The sequence below is a fragment of the Hipposideros armiger genome, unplaced genomic scaffold (genome assembly GCF_001890085.2).
Source record: "Hipposideros armiger isolate ML-2016 unplaced genomic scaffold, ASM189008v1 scaffold_138, whole genome shotgun sequence".
Lineage (NCBI taxonomy): Eukaryota > Metazoa > Chordata > Mammalia > Chiroptera > Hipposideridae > Hipposideros > Hipposideros armiger.
Window position 1 is genome coordinate 1062210 of NW_017731488.1, and position 21601 is coordinate 1083810.

Sequence of the window (21601 nt, forward strand, 5' to 3'; positions counted from 1 at the left end):
GTTTCTTTCTGTTTTCCAGGCTGGCAGTGATGGCGAAAGCATAGGAAACTGCCCTTTTTCCCAGAGGCTCTTCATGATTCTTTGGCTCAAAGGAGTTGTATTTAGTGTCACAACTGTTGATCTGAAAAGGTAAGACTTAGTTGCAGTTTGGGATCAACCTAAGTTGAGTATTTACCTACCTGATCCTCTCAGTTTGATCCTCTCCCTAACCCTCATTTTGCTTGAAAATGTTCTCTAAAGAAAATACATCTCATTAAAAGTTAAGCTGATATATATAGACAAATTTAACTCGTATAAATATTAGGGTAACTCACAATATCAGGAAATTGCATATGGCCACTCAGTCTTTTTAGGAATGTACTCTATGTCTGCCTCAAATTTCCAGAGCAGCACCAGGCTAAGTTTCAGTGTGGATACAGTGAAATTTTTAACTTTACCGTGTAAACATGCAGCTATGGAGAACTTTCTAAGCAGACAGTTCTTGGTCTCAAGTGTGCCAGACACGTGGCCTAGATTATCTGGATCCTGAAAGACAGGAATGGGATTTTCAGAGGATAAATACTGCTGTGGGCTATTTCATTTAATCTACTTTTCAGGGAATAGTAGGTATTTTTAATAATACGATATAAACCATATTTAGCTAAATATAATTGTAAAATAAGAATAGTTATCCGTGACCCTGTGATTGTTTTTGCTTGTTGAAGAATGGCTTCTTTCTCTTCACAGTCTGTAGCGGAGAGGACTGAGAAGAGCTTTGATAAGTAGAGAAATGTCTGTTCTTCCCCAGCAAATAGGTCTGAAGTGAAGAACATTCATACTTTAAAAAAAAAAAAAAAAGATTTAAATGAAGGGTTCAGAACAGTTATATTAACAGAAAATCTACGATTCAGCAGTGGAAATGTATTCCTCTTGAAGCAAATGCCAAAATATGGCTTGCTGCTTATTTTTTAAGCACATCAGTCATGAACAGTGTTTAAGAAAAAACACTGACAGGCTATCACTTGATGGGTGGTAGAATTCATTTATGTTACGGGCTTCATGAAGTGAGAGTTATCTGAGGTATAATTCCACTCCCAGCTCTAGGGTCCTCTGTCAGTCCCTAAAAATGTATTCTTACTTACTACTGGTACACTTACTTGAGATTTTGCAGACTTAAAATTTATTTATTGAAAATAAGCCATGAAGTCTTCCAGGAACCCCTTAAGTTATGTGTATGAATGTAGAGATCAGCCTTTAGGGATAGTAAGAGTTAAAACTACATGCTCTTTCAAAGACACACCTGGCTCATGTTGGACAGAGCAGCAGTAAGAATGAAATAACTCATGTAGTTATCCTTCTATTACTGTTTTTTTCCTACATGATTTCACAAAGGAAATTTCCCAATGTAACTCCTAAAAATAGACCATGCCACCAGGCACACACCCTTACTGCGTCTTAAAATACATGGATTTCTCCCATTCCATTTTTGGGTTGGAGCAAGTGAGTTGACTGCCATGCTTCCAAAAAATCCTTTGAACAGCTCAGTACAGTGCTTGATTGTGGAACATACTGGACAGAGATGGTGCCATAAACGATGATGATCTGATTCAGAAAAGGAAGTGAACACATAATGGCTATTTCAAAGTCATCGGTTTCACTTTTCATTTACAAACCTTTTAAGGCATTATTCCTGTAAGTTGGTTGATATTTGAGAATTTGTATATGTTTAAGAGTAATGTACCCTGCATGTCAGAGGTGACAGACACATGGGAAGTACAATGTGAGATTCAGGGCGTCCTATTAGAAAACACTACCACTCAAAGAAAATGTACATTTATTTCCTAGGGCTTTGTGTAAAATCAACAGAGAGCACTTAAAGTTGGAGCCTATACTTTTTAGTTTTCTTTAGAAATCTTAGGTCTACAGTACATTAAAAAAAAATGCTTCTTAAGGGCAATTAAAAGTATACAAGCAGTACGTGATAATGAGTCCCCTGCAACCCTAGTCCCTGGCCATCCACTTCCTTTTCACAGATATTATTGCATTTAGGTTTGGTTCTCATCCTTCCAGTCCTTTCTGTGAGTTTACACTTACAGCCTTGAGTTAGATTTCAAAGAGAAGGTACCTCAAGAAAGTGAACATTGGCTCAAACAGCCAGTGTAAAATAAAGTCATGGAGGAATAAAACATCTTGTAGTAAAAAGCACCTTTCATAATATAGTCTTAACTTTAAAACTTCAAATATGACTGTTTTTAGAAAGCTGTAGGGGAGAAAATGCCCATAGTGCATATTTTCCTGCTTTCCTGATAATTGCCCAGTTTCTTGGTGAAAAGTACTGATTCCAGAACAAACCTGGAGAGCAATAGAACTCTCCTGAGAGCTATTTAGAAGCCCACTCTGCACTCTGAAAAAAGGACTGTTACATGACATTTCATCCTTAAAATCAAGCCACTTTTTCTAATAGTTCAGGCACTGTGTGACATGTTCTCTTTGAATCTCAGTTGGTGTTAATGACTACGCTGGTGGTATTTATGTGCCCCTGTGAAACTGGGAACAGTCTCCCGTTGCTTGCCCGCCAGTGCTGCCTTCATGCTTTAGTGGAGTCATTTCTAGACCTAATTTTCTGTTCATGCTGCAATTTTATTACAGAACTTTTAGATGAAAAAAGTGCCCAGGCTTCAGGAGGAATTTAGGTGTACATCAACCACCATTTGAGCAAAAGCTTCAAATAAATATAAGTGAAAATATTAAAATTTGGGGCCTATATTTAAAGATGTTATCACATTTCACCAAAGGGGAGCAGCTGTGGCCTGGCAGAAAGGATCGGGTGGAGACCTGGTTCTGTATGGAGAGAGCCCTGGTGCCGACTTCCCTGGGACCTTAGACAAGCTGCCCCATTTTTTTTTTTTTTTTAGCTGAGCCATCCTGCTACCTGTTGGCAGCTCAGCGGCAGCTCAGCTTGGGCTGGACTTGAACCGCTGTTGCTCAGAGCTCAAACTCTTGAGCGAGCTCTTAACCAACTGAGCCACTCAGCCGGCCCCCAAGCTGCCCCATTTTTAAATTCAGGAGAAAAGAAGGGAAAATAAACTAACACTTCTTCAGTGTCTATGTGCTAAATGCTGTTCAGGATACTTTTATAGTACTCTTAAACCATTTTTCAGACCTGTTATTGAATAGAATTCATTGTTTTATCACACTGGTATAATAGGGCCTTTCTGGCTGACAGGTTTCTGGCTGCAATCAAGACCTTTATTTGAAGACTTCCACTATCTTCATTGTGCCCAGAAGTTCCTAAGTCAGAGATCAGCATCTATAGAGCACAGATAAGCCTGAGAGGTAGGCAAGTAAGAGAAAGAACAAAGTATGAGAACAGAGAGTGGGGAGGGCAAAGCTGAGACACTGACTTGGATACAGCTGAGTGTAGCCATGTTTATCACATACTTGCTGGGATAAACTTTTCTGGTTTTGAGAGATGAGAGTAGAAATGATAACTTTAAGAAATTAACTTTTTATTGTAAAAGCAGTGATATCTGCTATATTACCAGTGAAATAAAATCCCTCTTCCATGACATTCTCTAGGAAAAAGAAATAAATTGGAGAAGACCACTTTTTAGAAGTCCGGGAAATATATGTTTCCATTTTCCCATTTCCCCCATTTCCTCCTTTGCACTGCCACTACTGATTTCCTTCTTGAAATGTGAACATACTCATACCGTTTGTAACATACTGTGTGAGGCAGAGGCACAGGTAAGTTGCCATAATAATGGGAGATTATTATGGTAGTTTAAACTTTAGCAATTTTGTAATAGTTTAAAATGTTACAATGGAACACTAAAACTGATAATTCTGCACATCTTAAAAGGCAGTTATAAACTCAGAACATAATCTGATTTCCAAATAGTTTCTTCAAATAGATTGCTTTCATTATTTGTCTGTGGCCCCTGCGTTCTGAAAACAGCCTTCATTCAGCAAGTTGATAGATCAGTTTGATTTCCAGGTAGGTCTTCAGTAACCGCAGTGTGAATGACACCTGCAGAGAAACTACATGGAACGGAACAGGCCTGCCTTTTAGAGAAATCACCCATTTGCGGCTGCTGGCCAGTTAGGAAAATACAGACTTGATTCTTCCCTTTGTAAATATGACTTGAGCTACATGAAGCCCTATTAGAACAGTCCTACAAATCAAGATACGTATTTCATGAATGCATTCTGAATGACATGTACGTTCTGTGTGTGTGTGTGCGCGCGCGCGCGTGTGCATAAGAGAAATATTTACATACAGACAGACAGACAGGGAGAACTTTGCTGCCATGTCTTTATGTTCTTTTTCAAGATGATTTCAAAGATGATAAATCCTGTTGAGGCCACTAAGAGCTGAATTAGAAATATGTTAGTGCATTTGTCTAAACCTGTTATCAATATAAACTCTCCTTATAAACGGTTAATAAAATATATGAAGAATTATAGACGCTGTATTTGAAACCTTTTCATGGATGCCCTTTTGTTTTAAAATGATTGCTTCTGAAATTAACATTAAACATCAGACAAAGGTTAGCATATACCACATTTAATAAATAAAATCCTTTAACTGGTTGAAGTGGTACAAATAGATGCTCAGTAACTGGGATCTTGTGTGTTTTGGTGAGTCCATGATTCACTGATGTTTTAATTAGTGACTTTAGTATTAGTGAGACTACGTATAACAAATCTAGTGAAGAATAATAGGAATAAATTGAAACAAATAAATGATTTATGGTGTTAACTTTTTTTTTTTTTGCTTATTTGCTATAGAGGGTCTGATACCCTCTTGATTTGTGTGAATTAATTTTGTGCTTTGAAAATGAGCACCTTCAGAAGGGAAGTTCTACCAACTTAGTATTTTTTTCTTCGTTTAGTGAGTCAGCTGGTTACAACCAGGTCATCATTAGAGACCAGCTTCTGTGTCCCATGGCTGTGCTGTTCTCACTTTATGCCAAGCAGCTGGAACTGAGCCTCCAGGCCCATGTCCTCCAATTGTTGCAAGTGTACCGAATTAAATTTTAATTGAAGTTAAGCCGCTTAAGTTGCTTCAAGTAGGAGTCTCATTTCTTTCTTTCCCTCTCTGTTTCTTGTTTTAATTTGTGTCCCTTTATTTCCATTTCTTCATCTGTAAACAGAATGGGAGAGAACAGAATTTTTTTTGTCATCTAAAAGACTACTATATAAAAAAAGGACTTTGATAAATAACATTAAAAATAAAAAAACCCCAAAATCTCAAAGAGTATTTGTACTGTTATCTCAAGGCGTGAATTCTGTACCCTTTACATTTTCTAGCTGTCACTCAAGGGAAATATTTGAATGAGTTTTAATGAACTGTTGAATATTTATTGAAGGCCTTTGATGATACAAACCAAAGATGTCCTGAAATTTTCAGCCATTGTCTATTGGTCCAGTTTCGTTTATCTTACACTGCAGTTCCTAAAATGTTAAGTTTCTGTGAAGTGTCTGTAAAGTGAGCCTTTGTGGGTCAGACAAAACACCTGCGGCCTCAGTGCCAGGTGGACTAGAAGTTGAAGAATCTTAGATGCTGTTTGCTTAATGACTTGATACAGCTTCTAAGTGAGTCACCTCAGGCTTCAACTTGTCCATTTGTTTGAAGTCTAATCCATGTAGAGGCATTAAAATATCTTCTCAAACCTGCTTTCACTTGGAGTAAGGACCGAACATGGTTGTCCTTCATCTCAACAGTTAATCCTGGAAAACAGTTTCTTCACCTTTATTTTAAAAAAATCTATATAGCCTTTCAGCAGAAACAAGGTGGACTGTTCACTAGTCACTGATATTAATGAACAATTAGTAACCATATGCCTGGTTTCACTTCATTTACATACCTCTGTATTAATCAGATTTGTTATTACCAATCTGTTAATGCCAAATAGCCAGTTTTGAACCATCAGATACTTCAAATAGAGCTTAAAACTGCCAGTCTCATCTCCTGCATGATGCTTTGTTAATAATGACTTTCATTTGCATACTTTGGTTTAGTTCATGCATTATTTGATTTGATCTTTACAGGCAAAGTAGGCCTCTCCATAGTACAGATGAGGAAATCCAGAGCCAAAGAGATTGTGATTGACTCAGTCACATAGCTTGTGAATGGCAGAACTATTCAATTTGGAATTTTAACCAGGTCCTTTTTATTCAGTCTTTGGTTCTTTCTTCTCTATCATGCTAACTCTATTTGTCCTCTAATATTTTTATTTGGAGGGCTTAAAAGCTGTCATAATTTATTATAGAAGTAATAGCTGTTATTTATTTTGCCTCCCTCCCCCCAGGGGTTATTTAAAATCGTTGATCCCTTTCTTCTTTACCCTACTCCAACCTGTTCATGAAAAAATTACTTAAAAAAACACAGGTGTATGTTATTATTTTACACTTAGGCATTTAATGGACTGTTTGTTAGTCATGAAAATGTTGATGGATATGTTTTATAACTTTGAATAAGAAAAGTGTTTTCAAGGCAATCACAATTTATTATGACAAGATGAAAGAACACTCTTACTCATCACTGGCATCGTTCACAGGAGATGTGTGTGTTCTCTTTCTCTTGTGTACTTTATACAAATTTTATTAGCCCTGCTTGCTTTGATGAGATACTGTTGTTCTTTTTCTTATCTTTGTGCTACCTTTTTTTTTTTAACTTTAAAATGTTAAGATTTGAAAATAAATATATAAATCCTAACCTATGAGGGTTTCTGGACTCTGGATTATATACAAGGTCTCCCTGAGTTGAGGAGGAAGTAAATTATAAGTGGGAACAAATGTGAATCTGTAAGTGAGAATGTGAGTGGGTGACTTGAAGACTGAAGGGGACCATAGCCTTAGACATGCTGGACCCATTAGTGATCACAGGACAGGTGGTCAGGATGATGAGTGGAAAGGAATAACCAAGGGAAACCAATGAAATGAAAAATAGAAAAGGATTAGTTCTAATTTAGAGTAGAGTACTTTTAAAAGTTACTGAAATCTTATAGGCAGACCTGTTTAAATTCATTTATTTAAGAAGACTTACTCAGGTTTCATGTGTCCCGATCGTTTTGTGCTGACTTTACCTTGTCAGACTAAATAAAGACTTCCCAGTGAAAGAATCAGAGTTGAAAATCAAATCAGATTTTGACTTTTAAAAGTCCTCTTTTGGAGCTTACGTTCTTATAGAAGTTGATAGAAAAATATATTATTTTCCTTTGCCTTGAAAGGGAGATAGGCTCTAGAACTTGGTAGAGGGGGCTCTGAGTTAGAAAATTTGGACTAATGGGATAAATTGTAAGTCTTTGTATCTTTGATTAGAATGTAGTCATAGAAAGGTGAGGCACTCTCCAAACCTAAAATGAGAGACAGGGGTGGAGGTGGGGAGTGGAGAGGGAAAGAAAGGAGGAGAGGGAGAGAAAGGAAAGGAAAGAGAATGAAATGAATCAGACCAGGGGAAATGGATAAGCTGGGCTGAGTATAGATTTTAATTCTTTTTAGTGACGAAATACTTCACCTTCACAATACACTTAAAGATGTCCTTTATTTTATTCAGATTCTGTGCATTTGTGGGTAAGGAGGGGAAGAAGGGAGGCTTCATAGGAGTGGGAAAAGTTCTTGGAAGCAATGTATTATCGTATTGCTTTTTTAAAGTTAGTCTTTATAATTATGAAAGCTGTCAAACAGACACAAGAATAGAATAAAGTTCCCCATCACCTCAATTCAGTTATTAAGATTTTGCCCATTTGCTTTGTCCCTTTTCTCTTCCTCTTCCTGAAATGTTTTAAAGCAAATCCTTGGAATCCTGTCATTTCACCCCTACTAACGTCAGTGTATATCTCCAAACAATATGGACATTTTCTTACCTAACCACAATGCCATTATCATGTCTAGGTCCCAGAGTATAATTTGATTTTCTTGGTTATCTCCAAAATATCTTTTTATATTTGGCTGGTTTGTTCAAGTAAGGATCCAAACAAACTGTTATATTTGGTTGTTATATTTCTTCAATTTTTCTTAATCTACAACAGCCCTTTCCAACCCTCATTTGAGGCTTCTACCCCCATTAGAAATCCAATCAGTTGAAATGTAAATTGTCCCAAATTCTAGATTTGTCTGATGGCTGCCTTGTGATATCATTTAACTTTGTCCTCTAACCCCTCATGTTTCCTGTAAATGAACTTTTTGGTCCCAGGACCCCTTTATTCTTTTAAATTATTGAAGACCTCAAAGAGCTTTCAGTTATATAGGATTTTATCTATTGATTTTACTGTATTAGAAATTAAAGCTGATAAATTAAAAAAATATATTCATTTATGAATTCATTTAAATAGAGCAATCATGAACCCATTATCTGTTATTGCAAAACATAATTTTAATTTAAAATAACTATGTTGTCCAAAACAAAATTAGTGAGAAGAGTGACATGGTTTTACATTTTGCACGTCTCTAATGTCTGCCTTAATAGAAGACATTCTCATACCTGCTAATGTATACAGTACCTTGTGCTATTACACACCAAGTAGCCTGTAGAAAACTCCACTATATAGGAATGAGAATGAGAAAGGTAAATGTTGTCTTAGTATTATGAGAATGGTTTTGACCTCATGGACCACTGGTGAAAGGGTCCCCTAGATCACACTTGGAGAGACACCTGCCCTAAGAGGCTTGATTCTAAATTCAGGTTCAACTTTTGGGGTAAGAATACTTCATAGGTGGTGATTTTATCATTAGGATGCCCACCATATCTGGTCATATTGATTCCAGGATTCACTGGTGGGCTTAGGTGAGCCATTTTGCTTTTTAATAGGGTAGTATCAGCATTTGTTGCTATTAGTAGCTGTAAGCATATCTGTTTTACCATCTTTATCAGTGTCCATTATATTTTCAATTTTTCCTAATAGGAATAAAAAGTATATAGATCGTTTAGGTTTGAATTTAATAATTGGGTTTTTTGATATTTTCTCATGTGTTCACTTATTTTTATCTATTGCTTATCAATTTATTTTGATCTATACCTATTTGATTTTTTGATGACTTTTCAAATGAATTTGGACAAAATCTTTAATATGTATTTTAAGCCTTATTTTTTCCATTCTATGTTGCCTCTTACCTTTGATTATGCTGTCTTTTACATTGAAGTAATTTCAATTATAGACAGTCAAATCTGGTGATCTTTTTCCTAGTTAAGTCTAGACTTCTGGGAAAATGGAAAAGAGATAGTACCTGAATTTAGAATCTTATAGTTGCAAAGGACTGTAGGAATCAGTCTAATTTTACCCAAAAAAGGGTCGGGGGATGGCCTAGGTAAATGATGGTTTACCCATCTTTACACAATGAGTTGGTACCAGAGTTGAGACTAGAGACTGACTTTCCCAATTCCCAAGTTTTTTTTTCCCCCTCATTCTACCACCATTTCTAATAAGCACCTCGGTTAAACTTAGAATGCTCATCGGAGTACTATTTTAGCTGTTACACCTAGTCGAAAAATACTGTTATTCATTTTTACATACTTTCAAATGTAGAACCACTCTGAGAATTTAAAGTATTGTTGCCTTCTCAGTTAGAGTAAAAAATGATCCAATTTTGACCACTGTTTTGCCTAACAGGAAGCCTGTAGACCTGCAGAACTTGGCTCCCGGGACCCACCCACCATTTATAACTTTCAACAATGAAGTCAAAACGGATGTAAATAAGATTGAAGAATTTCTTGAAGAAGTCTTATGCCCTCCCAAGTGAGTATCAAAGAAAATACGCATGGAAATGTTGCCATCTCTTTAAAACTTTGTGTCACCTGGAATGACTAGGACATCTCTTCATTCAGTATAAGTAATGCTACACAGATGTCAGAATTGGCTTCTGGCTAGGCCAGTAGCCATACTAAGAAATGTAGGAATATGACTAAGCTGTAGAGTACATGGTGAAAATAGGTTTGGAACATGCGAGATAGGTCAGGAAAGACTGGTTGTTTGAGGGATATAGGTTTCAAATTGAGAGAGAAGTTTAGGGAGGAGAAGAGATGGGGAGAGACAGGTTCAGACTGAGCACAGCCAGAATGTCTAAGCAGGTGTGTGGTTTACATTGCTGGGGGATTTCCAATCAGGCCATTTTAAAGGTAACTTTCCAAAGCAACCACCCAAGGGAATTGACTTTTTAGATGTGTCTGTGGGTTCCGTTTCTATTTATGTATTTCTTTGAGATATTCTATCAATATATCCCCAGGTCCTATATGGTTAACGATTTTAAAGTACTATTTCCTATAATGTGCAGTACAGTTGAGGAATAGATGAACTCTAATGACAGTTACCTAAATTGCAAATATGCAGTTTTACATCATACTGTAATCTTGGCATAGTTAGGTTTAAAAGCATTATTGATTTCTTTTAGGCTTTTCAAGTTTCATTATTTTGAAAACTGAACTATTTCTTTTCTTTGGGCCCAAGCCTTTCTTGCTAGTTAACTTATCTTCCATTCCCAGAAAAAATTTCCCAGGAATGGGATTTTTTGGGTCAGAGGGTTCTAAAATAATTAATTTCTCAACGTTCATTCATCCATTCATTCTGCAAACAGTTATCAGGCAACAAAGCCCTGTAGATACAATAGACAATAAGATACAGTTCCCACAGCACAGTCAAATGAGTATGATGGTGGTGGTGGTGGTGGTGGTATGGGAAAGTGATTGGAATCACGAAAAGCTTTAGAGAAGAGATGACACTTGAATTAAACTTTAATTTTTTAAAAAGTGGCATTTGGGCAGGTGAGTGAAGGAGTGACAGTCTTTCCGAGCAGAAGTGTAATTTTGAAGCAATAGTGTTTCTTTTGGGAACCTAAAGGTATGGCTGGAGCGTAGCATGCAGCGTTGGGAATGGTAAGCAGGGAGGGCTGCTAGGAGGAGTGAATAATGATACTTTTGTCTACAACTAGCCCGTCTTCTATTGGGAACAGAATTGCCGTTTGTTTAGCAATCTTGTACTAAGCTTAAAATTTCATTTTCTTAACCCTGTATTATAAAAGTTTGCCCTCTGACTGCCTTCCTGTCTAAGAGCCTCAAACCTCTTTTATCTCTATTTACCAGGCATCCAAACTTTCCCCTCATTCTCAGTAAAGTTTCTCCAGACCAACGTTGATAAAATTATATCTCGACTTTTCCTCCAGGCCTTATATTTGGATAGAATACCAATAAATCAATACTGGGATCTTTGTAAAATATAAATTCAAACTTTATAACCACCAGTAAGGAACTGCTATATGAACATGTATTCAATTTAGTGGAAGTAATTTTGGAAAGTTTGTTGCATTATAGAACCTAATAGATCCCTTTTTATCCTTAAAAGTCTGTCAGCTCTGAGGAAGCTTCCATATTTGCCAACCTGTCCTCATACACTAAGATCTTCCTTTTATGTAACTGCAGATCATTATATCAACATTAAATTATAAATAAACAGTTTGATTTATCATTCTCTCTGAATAAACCTGTATTTTGTTTTAAAGCATTATCTTGAAGTGTTTAATGTATAAATTCTTCCAAGGATATTTAAATTTTTGAAATCAGCATGCTGATAACATTACCATTTCAATCACATGGCATTTTCTCATATTCTCTTTTAGCCTTCTTCAACAGCAACAACGATAACAAAATAAATTTTCATTATTCCTTCTTGTATTTTTCTCAGAGGGAATAGACATTAAGAGAAATAGTAGAGTTAATATCAAAATATTCTGGTTTCTTGATGTCTAGTCCTGTAAGACATCAAAGCTTTTTGAATTGGACTTTGAAAATAAATATTTTCACCTTTTTATATATAGAAATTTCAGCCCCGTTTTGTTTGGGCATATTCATAGAGATATTCTAGCCAGAGATGGTCTCTTCTTTCAGTTTAAATAATTTAATTTAAAACTTTGAGATCTTTCTGTTACAAAGAGTTCACAGTGTGCTAAATTCTCTCTAAGGGTAATTTCCTTGTTTTTATGTTGTGATTTTTATTCTGAAGACAGTTTCTAAGTAGTTTTATAATTCACTTTGTTTAGAAGGGAGTATTTTTGATGTTGCTAATGCCTCTGCTGTTGTTAACTAACATTCAAGTGCTAATTATGTGCCATGCACTGTGCATTGGGATTATTTTGTGGATTATCTCAATCCCCCCAAAGATTTTATGAAGAAACTGAAGATGAGTAATTCAAATAATTTGTTGATGGTGGCAGAGCTGACATACTTACTTTTAAAGCCAGGTCTGTGTGACTTCAAAAACCTATGTTTCCCCAGTTCTCTTCTTTCTGTTTCTCATTTCATTGAGTTTGACTTTTATAAAAGAGGTAAAATGTAAGTCTTGGAATTGAAGGATTGTGCTTTATTGAGTACCAGATTGAAGGCTAGCTCGAGCTTAGAGGAGGAAGGAGAGAAATCCAAGGTGGTTTCCTGTTTCTGGCATTTGATGAGCAAGTTTGGCTAAAGGTGGTTGTCAAACTGAATTGAATGGCTCCTTTTTACATAGTGAGAGAAGTTTCACTTCTGATGGGTTTTTATTTATTCCCATTGGAATAGCACGTTTGGATTGGGATTGCCTTCCCCTTAGTGGGCTCTGCAGCCCATAATGTGAAATGCTCATCAAACGGCATAATCTCTGTCATGCAGAATTGTTTCTAGAGGAGTGGGAGGAAGAAGGGTTTCTGGAACTATCACATGCATCTTTCCCTTTCCTTTATTGTTCTAGAGCATTCAGGGACCATCCTGGCTCCCACTGTCTTTTCTCTCTCAGATTGTAAGCCTCCTTGTTTCCAGGTAGGGTGAGGAGAAAAGTCAGGAGAGTCGCATGAGCTGGTAGACTACAATCTAGCATTTCTAATACCATGTTTTTGGCATTTGATGATACTGAGAACAGGGTGCCTTTTTATGTGAGCATTTCTGATTTAATCACGACAAATATAAATACAGGCAATTATCTACTCCTAGAGTTGTTTCAAATTCAGAGACAAATGAAAAAATGTAAATCAAGCAACTTTTGCTGCTTGATGTAATTATAGGTTTTGAAGAAGAAACTTTCTCTTTCTCTCTGGGCAGAGTGTTTATGTATTTTTTTTAGTTCTCCTTGCTTGAATGAAGGAGCTACTTTGCTTCCTCCACCTCCCCCTCTTTTCAAAAAAGCTTGGAAACTTGGATTTTTAACTGAAGTAGGCCTGTATATTTGGCTAACTTACTGATAAAAGGGTAGAAAGATAAAGCTAGATAATTTTGGAGAAGAGCTCTATAAAGTGTTATTAAGCCTTTTTTTTTAAATGAGTACAGACAATGAAAGGTAAATTTACAACGATAAAAACTGTATAACCACACTTTATTCTTATATTGACATGAGAAAGGAGAAAATGCCTGATCTTTCCTAAAAGGATGGAACTATTCTTAGCTAGTCTACCATCAGTAGTCTGTGATGTAACGCTGAACAAAGGACCATCTGAAAGTCTAAATACCCTGGATGCTCAAATCCGTTCTCTTGTTGACACATAGCCTTTTATTAATTATTTGCCTGCCTTTTGTTAAATGTTAAAATGAATGCTCACAATAATTGAAAATTACTGCTTCATCAAAGTATTTGCTAAAACTAATAATAATCAATGAGTTATTAAAATCCAGTGTTTGCAGGGGTATGCAAAAAGAGTTGGCAACTGATTTTGGACCTATTGATGGTTTAGAATTTGATTTATATTTTAGAACCTGATGTGTAATAAAACAAAACAACATTGCCCCTCAGGACAGGAAATCTGCGTTTTAGTTTGGTGATACTTTTAAGTAATCCAGTGACGCTGGGCCAAGTATGCAAACTTTCTGGAAGATAATTTTCTTTTAGGCAAAATGAGAGATTGAGGTGAGTGGTCTCTTGTAGCTGTAATATTGTATGCATTAAATTAATAATAAAATTTAATGGCTTGGAAGGGAAGAACAGGACGTGTTTAACGTGTTTTAGAGAACAGTGTTTTTTAAGAATTTTAATAGCAACTATTTCCATATTAGTAAGGATGTGCCGATTAAAAGTCCTTCTTCATTCTTACTTGTTCATTAAACTAGGCCTCTAGTAATATGCTTCTGTATGCTCATCATAATGTCCCCAGCACTTAGTACAATGCCTGACACACAGTAGATATTTAATTAGAATAAATGAATATATATATGAATAATGAATATATAAATGATCTGTAATTCAAGCCTACCTTCCTGTAAGTTATTTTGAGAATCATGACATTTACTTCATTAGAAAAAGTTGGTACAGCTAAATATTGGTTGGGGAATAGAGGACTAATTTTGGAAACTTGGATAGAAGACGACATACGAGTATGTATTGAAGAGGCGCTTATGTTCCTTGCACTATTTTTTGTTTGGAATGAGTCAATGAAAGTACTGTATTACCAGTGGAGAAAATATTTAAACTGGAGGCGGGTTGTTTTTATAGTCAAGGGAAACCCAGGGATATTGAAGCAGGGATTAACCGTTACAGCTCAGGCAGGAAAAATAAACTCAGGTGAAATTCATTTACTATAATCGTTCACTGAAAACCTCGTTATGTAAATAACTTCATTTAGAAGAGAAACCTTTAAGCTTAAAAATTGAGATTAAAAAGAAAGAAAATGTGAACATAGAGGTGAAAGATATTTTATATTCTTCTTACCAATACTGTACTATGTCCATTTTTTAGAAGATTTTATATCTCTTCGTGAATTCAAAATAGTGAATGTGAAAAATAGGAATATAAAAACTAACCCGAAACTGAACCTTACAACTGAACTAAATTTCTATAGGAAAATACCTTATCTTCATTTTTAATTTAAAGTGGCAAGACAGCACCTTAAAACATATGAATAAATCTGAATCACCAGTTTAATGTAAGATTTTTTTCCAAAGTCTTACTTCCCCCAAGCCTATTTTTTAGTGAAATTTTGCACAGGGTCTTTTAGCTGAGGAATCTTCCCAAAAAACGGTTCTATGAGTCCGAATTCCTCTAGTCCGACTCCCAGGAGCTGATGCCCAACTCTGCTGAAGGAAGGAGTGAGGTGTTCAGTTTTTTCACATGTATTTTCCAATTTGAGGAAGAACTATATGGGTATGTGTTTGAAATTTAAATATGTAAAATACATATTTGTGTGGTGTTAAAAAGCTGTTGTGTCACAAATGGCTCTTCTCAAAGTAAAAAAATTTGTAACAACACAACAGAGCACTTGTTAGCAACATTCCTGACATATTATTTTTCTGTTGCCCAGGGCCACTCTTACAAAATTTAATATACGGGAGATTTTGGAAAATCCCGAGTGTAGGGTGGTCTGAAGTGAGCGATCTGCCTCTTGCTGTTTGTGTCTCTAACCTACTGTGGATGAGCAAGGCCCTGGCCCAGCGCAGACACTTCCTGCTGCCAGCGTTGGCTGGTACTGCTGCACACGGCTGGTTCAGTGCATGGCCCGCCAGGGACCTGGCCAGCATTCCTTTTGAGAAAGCTCTACCATTGAAACATGGCTAGTGCAACTGAGAAAGTGAATTTTTAACTTTATTTAATTGTGATTAATTTAAAATCATATTCAAATAGCCACATATCACTAATGGGCTACTGTATTGGACAGAACAGATAGAGACTATTTCCGTCACCACAGAAAGATCTCTTAGCGCTGTTCCAGAGTTCTCTAAGACAGACACCCATTGGTTTGGCACAGGTCCCTGAACAAGTAGACCATTTCCCCAGCATTTTAGTTTACAAGGTGGAGGTAGAGTGCGGATGCCTTTTGGTTACCAAAAATATTAACGTGCACAAAAACACTTTGCAGAACTTTGCTTCCTAAGGAAAAAGACAAAATAAAGAAAATAGATGATGGCATTTCTTTTTCTTTTTTTTAATTGGGGGATGGGAACAGCGCTGGGGAATTGGGTGAAGGGGAACAGACAAGTTGCTGTCCTTTTGTTCTTCAGTCTAGTTGTGGAGGACGTTGCTTCACTGGCCCAAGTTGGCACCATCATTGCACTCTTCCCGGGCGAGGCAGATCAGTCGCAGGCTTCTGGAAGGCCGCTTACTGCGGCTGCTGGCTACACACGATAGCCCATGGCAACCCATTGCAGGGGCTGCAGCCTACGCTTTCATCGCCAGCGACTCATGGCAGCCCAGCTCCAGGTTGAGCTGTTGTTCAGCATCTTAACTTAGAGGGCAGTGTCACTGGCCCTCATATGTGGGATCTGAACCGGGGCCCTCCGGTGTCCCAAGCCAGCTCTTAACCAATGCGCCACTCAGCTGGCCCATGATGGCATTTCTTAAGAGTAGTAACTATTAACAGATGGCTGGTAACTGCTAGCATGTGGTTTGTTGATTGAGAAAATGTATGCTAATGTATTTTTGGAAGATGTATAACCCATTATCACTTTTTCCATTTAGGTACTTAAAGCTTTCACCAAAACACCCAGAATCAAATACTGCTGGGATGGACATCTTTGCCAAATTCTCTGCATATATTAAGAATTCAAGGCCAGAGGCTAATGAAGGTAAAAAAGAAGTGAAAACAACAACAAAAAGCCCACAAAAAAACCCTATTGTGACAGTGATTATAAATGCATACTTTGGAGTCCAGACATTCCCATAAGTATTAAAAACTAGCTTTTAGAGTTGATCAGAGATTTGATGATCAACCAGGATAAGTCCTTAAGTTGCTGGTTTTTTGTGTTTTTTTTTTTTTTTAATGTTTCTAGCTCATGGGACAATGTCTAGCAATATAGTAGGTATGTGATAAAATGTTTATTGAATGAATTTGTTCTCATTCTTTTGAGAAGTTACTGTGAAGGGAGCTAGGCAATGAATTAACGGTGCATCAAAAACAGTGAATTGGGTGGGTAAGCTACAAATGATACAGTTTAACTTAAACCTTTACTAAATCTTTGGTTTACTGTTGGGTGCCAGCTTTTTAAAATCAGCCTCTGTGGATTTTTGTGCTAATTACCCTTAACGAGCAATTTTTGGAGTTGCTCTAAGAGAGCCCTTAGACTTACCAGCCTTCCAAATTTCTCTGCATCCTAAAATTAGGATTTTAGTTTGAAGTCGTATTTTCATGGTGATAATTGTTTAGGTAGTACGGATGCGATTTTCTTCTTTTATTTATTAAAGGACACTTTCCTATTATTTCATTTACCAAGCATATTTGGCATATTGAAGGGAAGTCTCTTTGAAAGAGGTCCCATTTAATGAACCTTGTCTTAGCCACACCTTTCAGTAATTTCCGTATTTCTTCCCATCGGAATGTTAAGCATTGTTCTCTCTGGAGAAGACTGTGCAGAGAGAGCATTAGCATTTAATTAAAAGTAACAACAATAACCACAAACCAGCTCCTAAAGATGCTTTAGTCCATCATCGTTTTAGACAGTGGAGTTTTTTCACATGTGTTTTCCAATTTGAGGAAGAAATACGTATATGGGTGTGTGTGTTTGAAATTTAAATATATAAAATACATGTTTGTGTGGTTTCTAATAAAAGCTGTTGTGTCATGAATACCCCTTCTCAAAGTAGAAAACTCTGTAACAACACAATACAGCACTTGTTAGCAAAATTCTTGACATCTTATTTTTCTGTTGCTCAGTGCCTCCCTTACAAAATTCAATATATGGGAGGTCTTGGAAAATCCCGAGTGTAGGGTGGTCTGAAGTGAGCTGTCTCTTGCTGTTTTTGTCCCTAACTTACTGTGGATGATCAAGGTGCTTGCCCAGCCTAGTGGAGATCTTTTGAGTGGAAGGTGATGGCAGCAAATGAACGAGAATTCTGAAGGGGGGAAAATATCAGTGGCGGTTAAGCAAGAGTAAACATCTTTTAAAAAAACACTATTTCCTTGTTTTTATCAGTAGACAGATTTCCAAGTGATTCAGGCTGTTATTTTTTTTATTAAAATTTTAAATTGTAGCATTTTATAATTCAGTATTGAATTTCAATGGTTCTTGGAATAACATCCAATGCATGAAATGTTTTTCTGCAGTGAAGGGAGAAAAGGGAAGAACATTAGTACTCAGGCCTGGCTTACATCTTTTAAATGTGTTGCAGTAGCTGCCTTGGTTTGGGGGCAATTTTTCTTAGTAATTGGCTTTTTTCCTGACTAATGTTTCTGTCTAAGCATTTTATACACTAAGTAAACAGTTAAAATGGAGCCTCTCTTATCCACAGACAGTATCTTTTCTGTTCTGCCTTTTCCTTCATGCAGGTGACTGTTCTTTGCATAAAACTATCTTTTGTACCCAGATGCTCTTGCTGCATAGTTTTTTGAACTCTTAAAGTCATGTTTTTATTTCTCTCGGTGTGGTTTTGGAAGCTGGAGGGTGGTTGATTTTTTTTTTTTTTTGACACTTGGTGGGAGGAGAGGAGAATAAAATGTGTTTGCTTAAAAAAAAACAATTGCTTTAGTGGATGGGGTTGAGGAGAGAGAATAGGGGAGAAAGTGAGTCATTTAAGTATAACTTTGTATTCTATTTTTTCCTATCAATTTGTTATACTGTCTTAAGTGGCCACCAACACTTACTGTTCTTAGAATTCTGTAACCAAATAGGAACAAACAACATAGTGGATTACACAGTGCATAACTTAGAAGGCCTTATATTAAATTACCTATTGGTAAATAAGAATTCTAGTTGCCAAGCAACTTCCCCCCACAGGGGCCTGTCACTGCCTTGAGACTTTTCTAAAGAAAACAATGTTCAAAATCTCCCTTATATATATTTGTTGCAGGTCTCTTATCTGTTTCATGCAATTAAATGCCTTAAATAAGCCTAGGAAATTAATGATCCATCTCCTTATTCCCCCAAACAATAAATAATTTACATAGAAATGGATTTGTCATTTTACATGGTAAATCAGAGTAGGCAGGTTGTTTTTATGAAATAATATTTCATATTCGGCCTATGAAATATTTTACAAAATCGAATTGGTTTCAACAATTTTAAGACCTAGTTCTAAGCAAGGGATCAGATGCTTAGCTGCTACAATTTTGGGCTAGTGAAAGTGAAACAGAAGGGCCAATACTTAGATTGGGGTACAAAGTAAACAAATAAGATTTAAAGAATAAAATAAAGGGAAATGCTGATATAGATAGATAAAATATATAATTCTTTTGATAACAAGTCCAAGTTGGTTGGGAGTAAGAGTTTGTGTAATCTTTTGAAGCATTAAAAGAGAAATTAATGAGTAATTCCTTTTATGGGGATAAGCTGAGTATGACCTGTCCCAGATCTCCTCAGCTTTTTTTGGTTCGGTCATTTCATTAATTTATATAACTTATTAAGCTCCCAAATGTAACTAATAAATAATTTATTAGTCTATTTGACGTTTATAATATTTGTAAGAGATCCATGAATTTAGCAGTGATGAAATCTGCCATTCTAGGCTCTGAGGCATGTTCCGCAATGTCCACATTCCTAGTTTTAAAGAGAGGCAGAAGCCTGTAGGTTCTGATCAGTTCGTTTTTATTGAAGATTCATTCTCCCTTCATCAGTGCCTCCCTCTCTCCCTGGAAAAGCTTTTGGAATCAGAGGATGATTGTTCATCATTGTACCTATGAAACTGCAGTGTATATTTAATCATCTTTGAATACTCATTACCTTGCCCTGTTTTCCTCTGATGTGTTAAAAATTGTGTACGATTACCCTTTATTAAAACTACCAGTAGCTTTAATATATAGTTCTAGCCATGTAAATGCTCATAATTTTGGGGGTTTATTTTATGTGAATTGTATTGACTTGTTACATTTAATGTTTTCTGCTTTGCATTAACTCATTCGAATTATATAGGTAATTGAGTAATACATTCTTATTGAAAAAGTTAAAAAATAGTATAGAAGTAAATTTAATAAAATTTCAGAGCCCCTTAATCACATCATATAACCTCTTCCCCAACAGTATGTATCTTTATTTCTATGTAATTTTGCAAACATTGTACATATATGTGTATTTATATATATATTTACATTATGCATTTGTCTTTTTCACATATTATGTGGTGGAAATCCTTCAAAATATAGATCTACCTCATTTTTTAGAAATGCTGCTTAATATTCTATAATACGGATTTGTATTTAACCATTTCCCTGTTGGGAGACATTTAGATTGTCTCAAGTTTTTTTTTTTATTATGACAGACAATGCTGCCAGTGAATATCTTTGTGAAATAGGTCAAAAGGTTTAGTTCTCCAAAAGTCTACACCAGTTAATAGTCCCACTAACATTAAAGTATTTATTTCCCCACTCTTCTGACCCTGGTGTGTGTGTATATGTGTGTTAATCTTTTAAACTTTGCTATGTTCTCATAGGCAAAAAAGGGTGTTTTGATTTTCATAATTAATTAAATGACTGTATGGCTTCTTTTCCGTTACTAATTTTTTTGAGAGCTTTTGAAAGACCTTCTTAGGGACACCAGTATTACTACAACAGGGGTATTAGAGAATAATAGTGCCACTTATTAATTATAAGACAAGGAGCTACTTTCTGATGGCCTGCTACTGCCTTCTAGTGGTTAATCCCAACATTTTCTTTGTTTTAACCAACTTCAAATGCCTTTGTGATGGTTTGTCTTCAGAACTTTATTATGTTTATTGAATGATGCTCTTTAGTATTTTTTGTTACTTCTGTTTTTCTTGTTTTGTTGGCCATTCCTACATGAAAATTGTATCAAACTAATTCAGCATTCTTTGTTTTCACTAATATACCCTTTATTTTGATAATCTTTTTTTCGTTTTTTAATTTTATTGGGGGAGCAACCATAGTCATTGGTTATACATCGCTTTCATGCTACAGTGGCATAGGTGACTCTTAAGGAGGGCACAGCTCATAGTGGCCCATAGTGGGGATCGAACTGGCAACCTTGGTGTTATCAGCGTGATGCTCTAATCAAATGAGCAATCAGTCACCCCCAACATTCTCAACTATGAAAAAAATCACCTAATATTCTCGTCAGGTACAGCAATTCACCTTTATTGCAAGTGCTGCTAAGTCCAAAATTATAGAAAGAATAACAACTGTAATGTTTTGTTAGCTTAATTTTAGTCCGTGCCTTACATATAGGATTACAAATATGTATGTTATCAACCTTGTAAATTTAGGATATTTTATTGTCCTATTGATACTTTTGAGAACGAATTCAGGAAAAGGATTAATTGAGAGCAGGTCGAAGATTATAAACTTGCTCAAACTTGCCATACCACTCAAGTGCCATTTGGGACATTATTTCAGTGTTTGAGTTCAGGCAATATTGTCTTCCTTAGAGGCTCTGATTCTGTTCATTGTAATCAGATCAAAGAATAAGTCCTCATATCTAATTTGTATTTATTCTGTATGCACTGTTTTTGACAGGAAGCATATTGAGTATTTAATTTTTTCCTTCCACAGACCTGAGATTCTCCTGTTTGTTTGTTGGTTTTTTCTTTTTAAGTATAACCATGAAAAGTTTTCCATCATGCCCAGGTCTCCTTACTAACCTAGATATTTCTCACATTGTGTTCTTTTGTTAATTTATAAACTTTACATTTTAGCTGACTGTATGCATTATCAATAGCTTGCACATAATTAATGAAAGGTTATATTTATTGCCTTTGTATTTTATTTTATTATTATTTTTTTAATTTTATTGGGG

The 21601-nt window shown here is 36.0% G+C and overlaps 1 protein-coding gene across 2 annotated transcripts in view; it reads left to right on the forward strand.

The window, feature by feature from the left end:
- Positions 1 to 21601, forward strand: part of CLIC4 (CLIC family member 4) — a 69948-nt gene that overhangs the window by 32858 nt on the left and 15489 nt on the right. For both annotated transcript variants that reach the window (XM_019650244.1, XM_019650245.1), the window contains exons 2-4: positions 20 to 129; positions 9594 to 9719; positions 16383 to 16489. In XM_019650244.1, coding sequence (XP_019505789.1) covers positions 20 to 129; positions 9594 to 9719; positions 16383 to 16489 — 343 coding nt within the window. The remainder of the gene's footprint in view (positions 1 to 19; positions 130 to 9593; positions 9720 to 16382; positions 16490 to 21601) is intronic.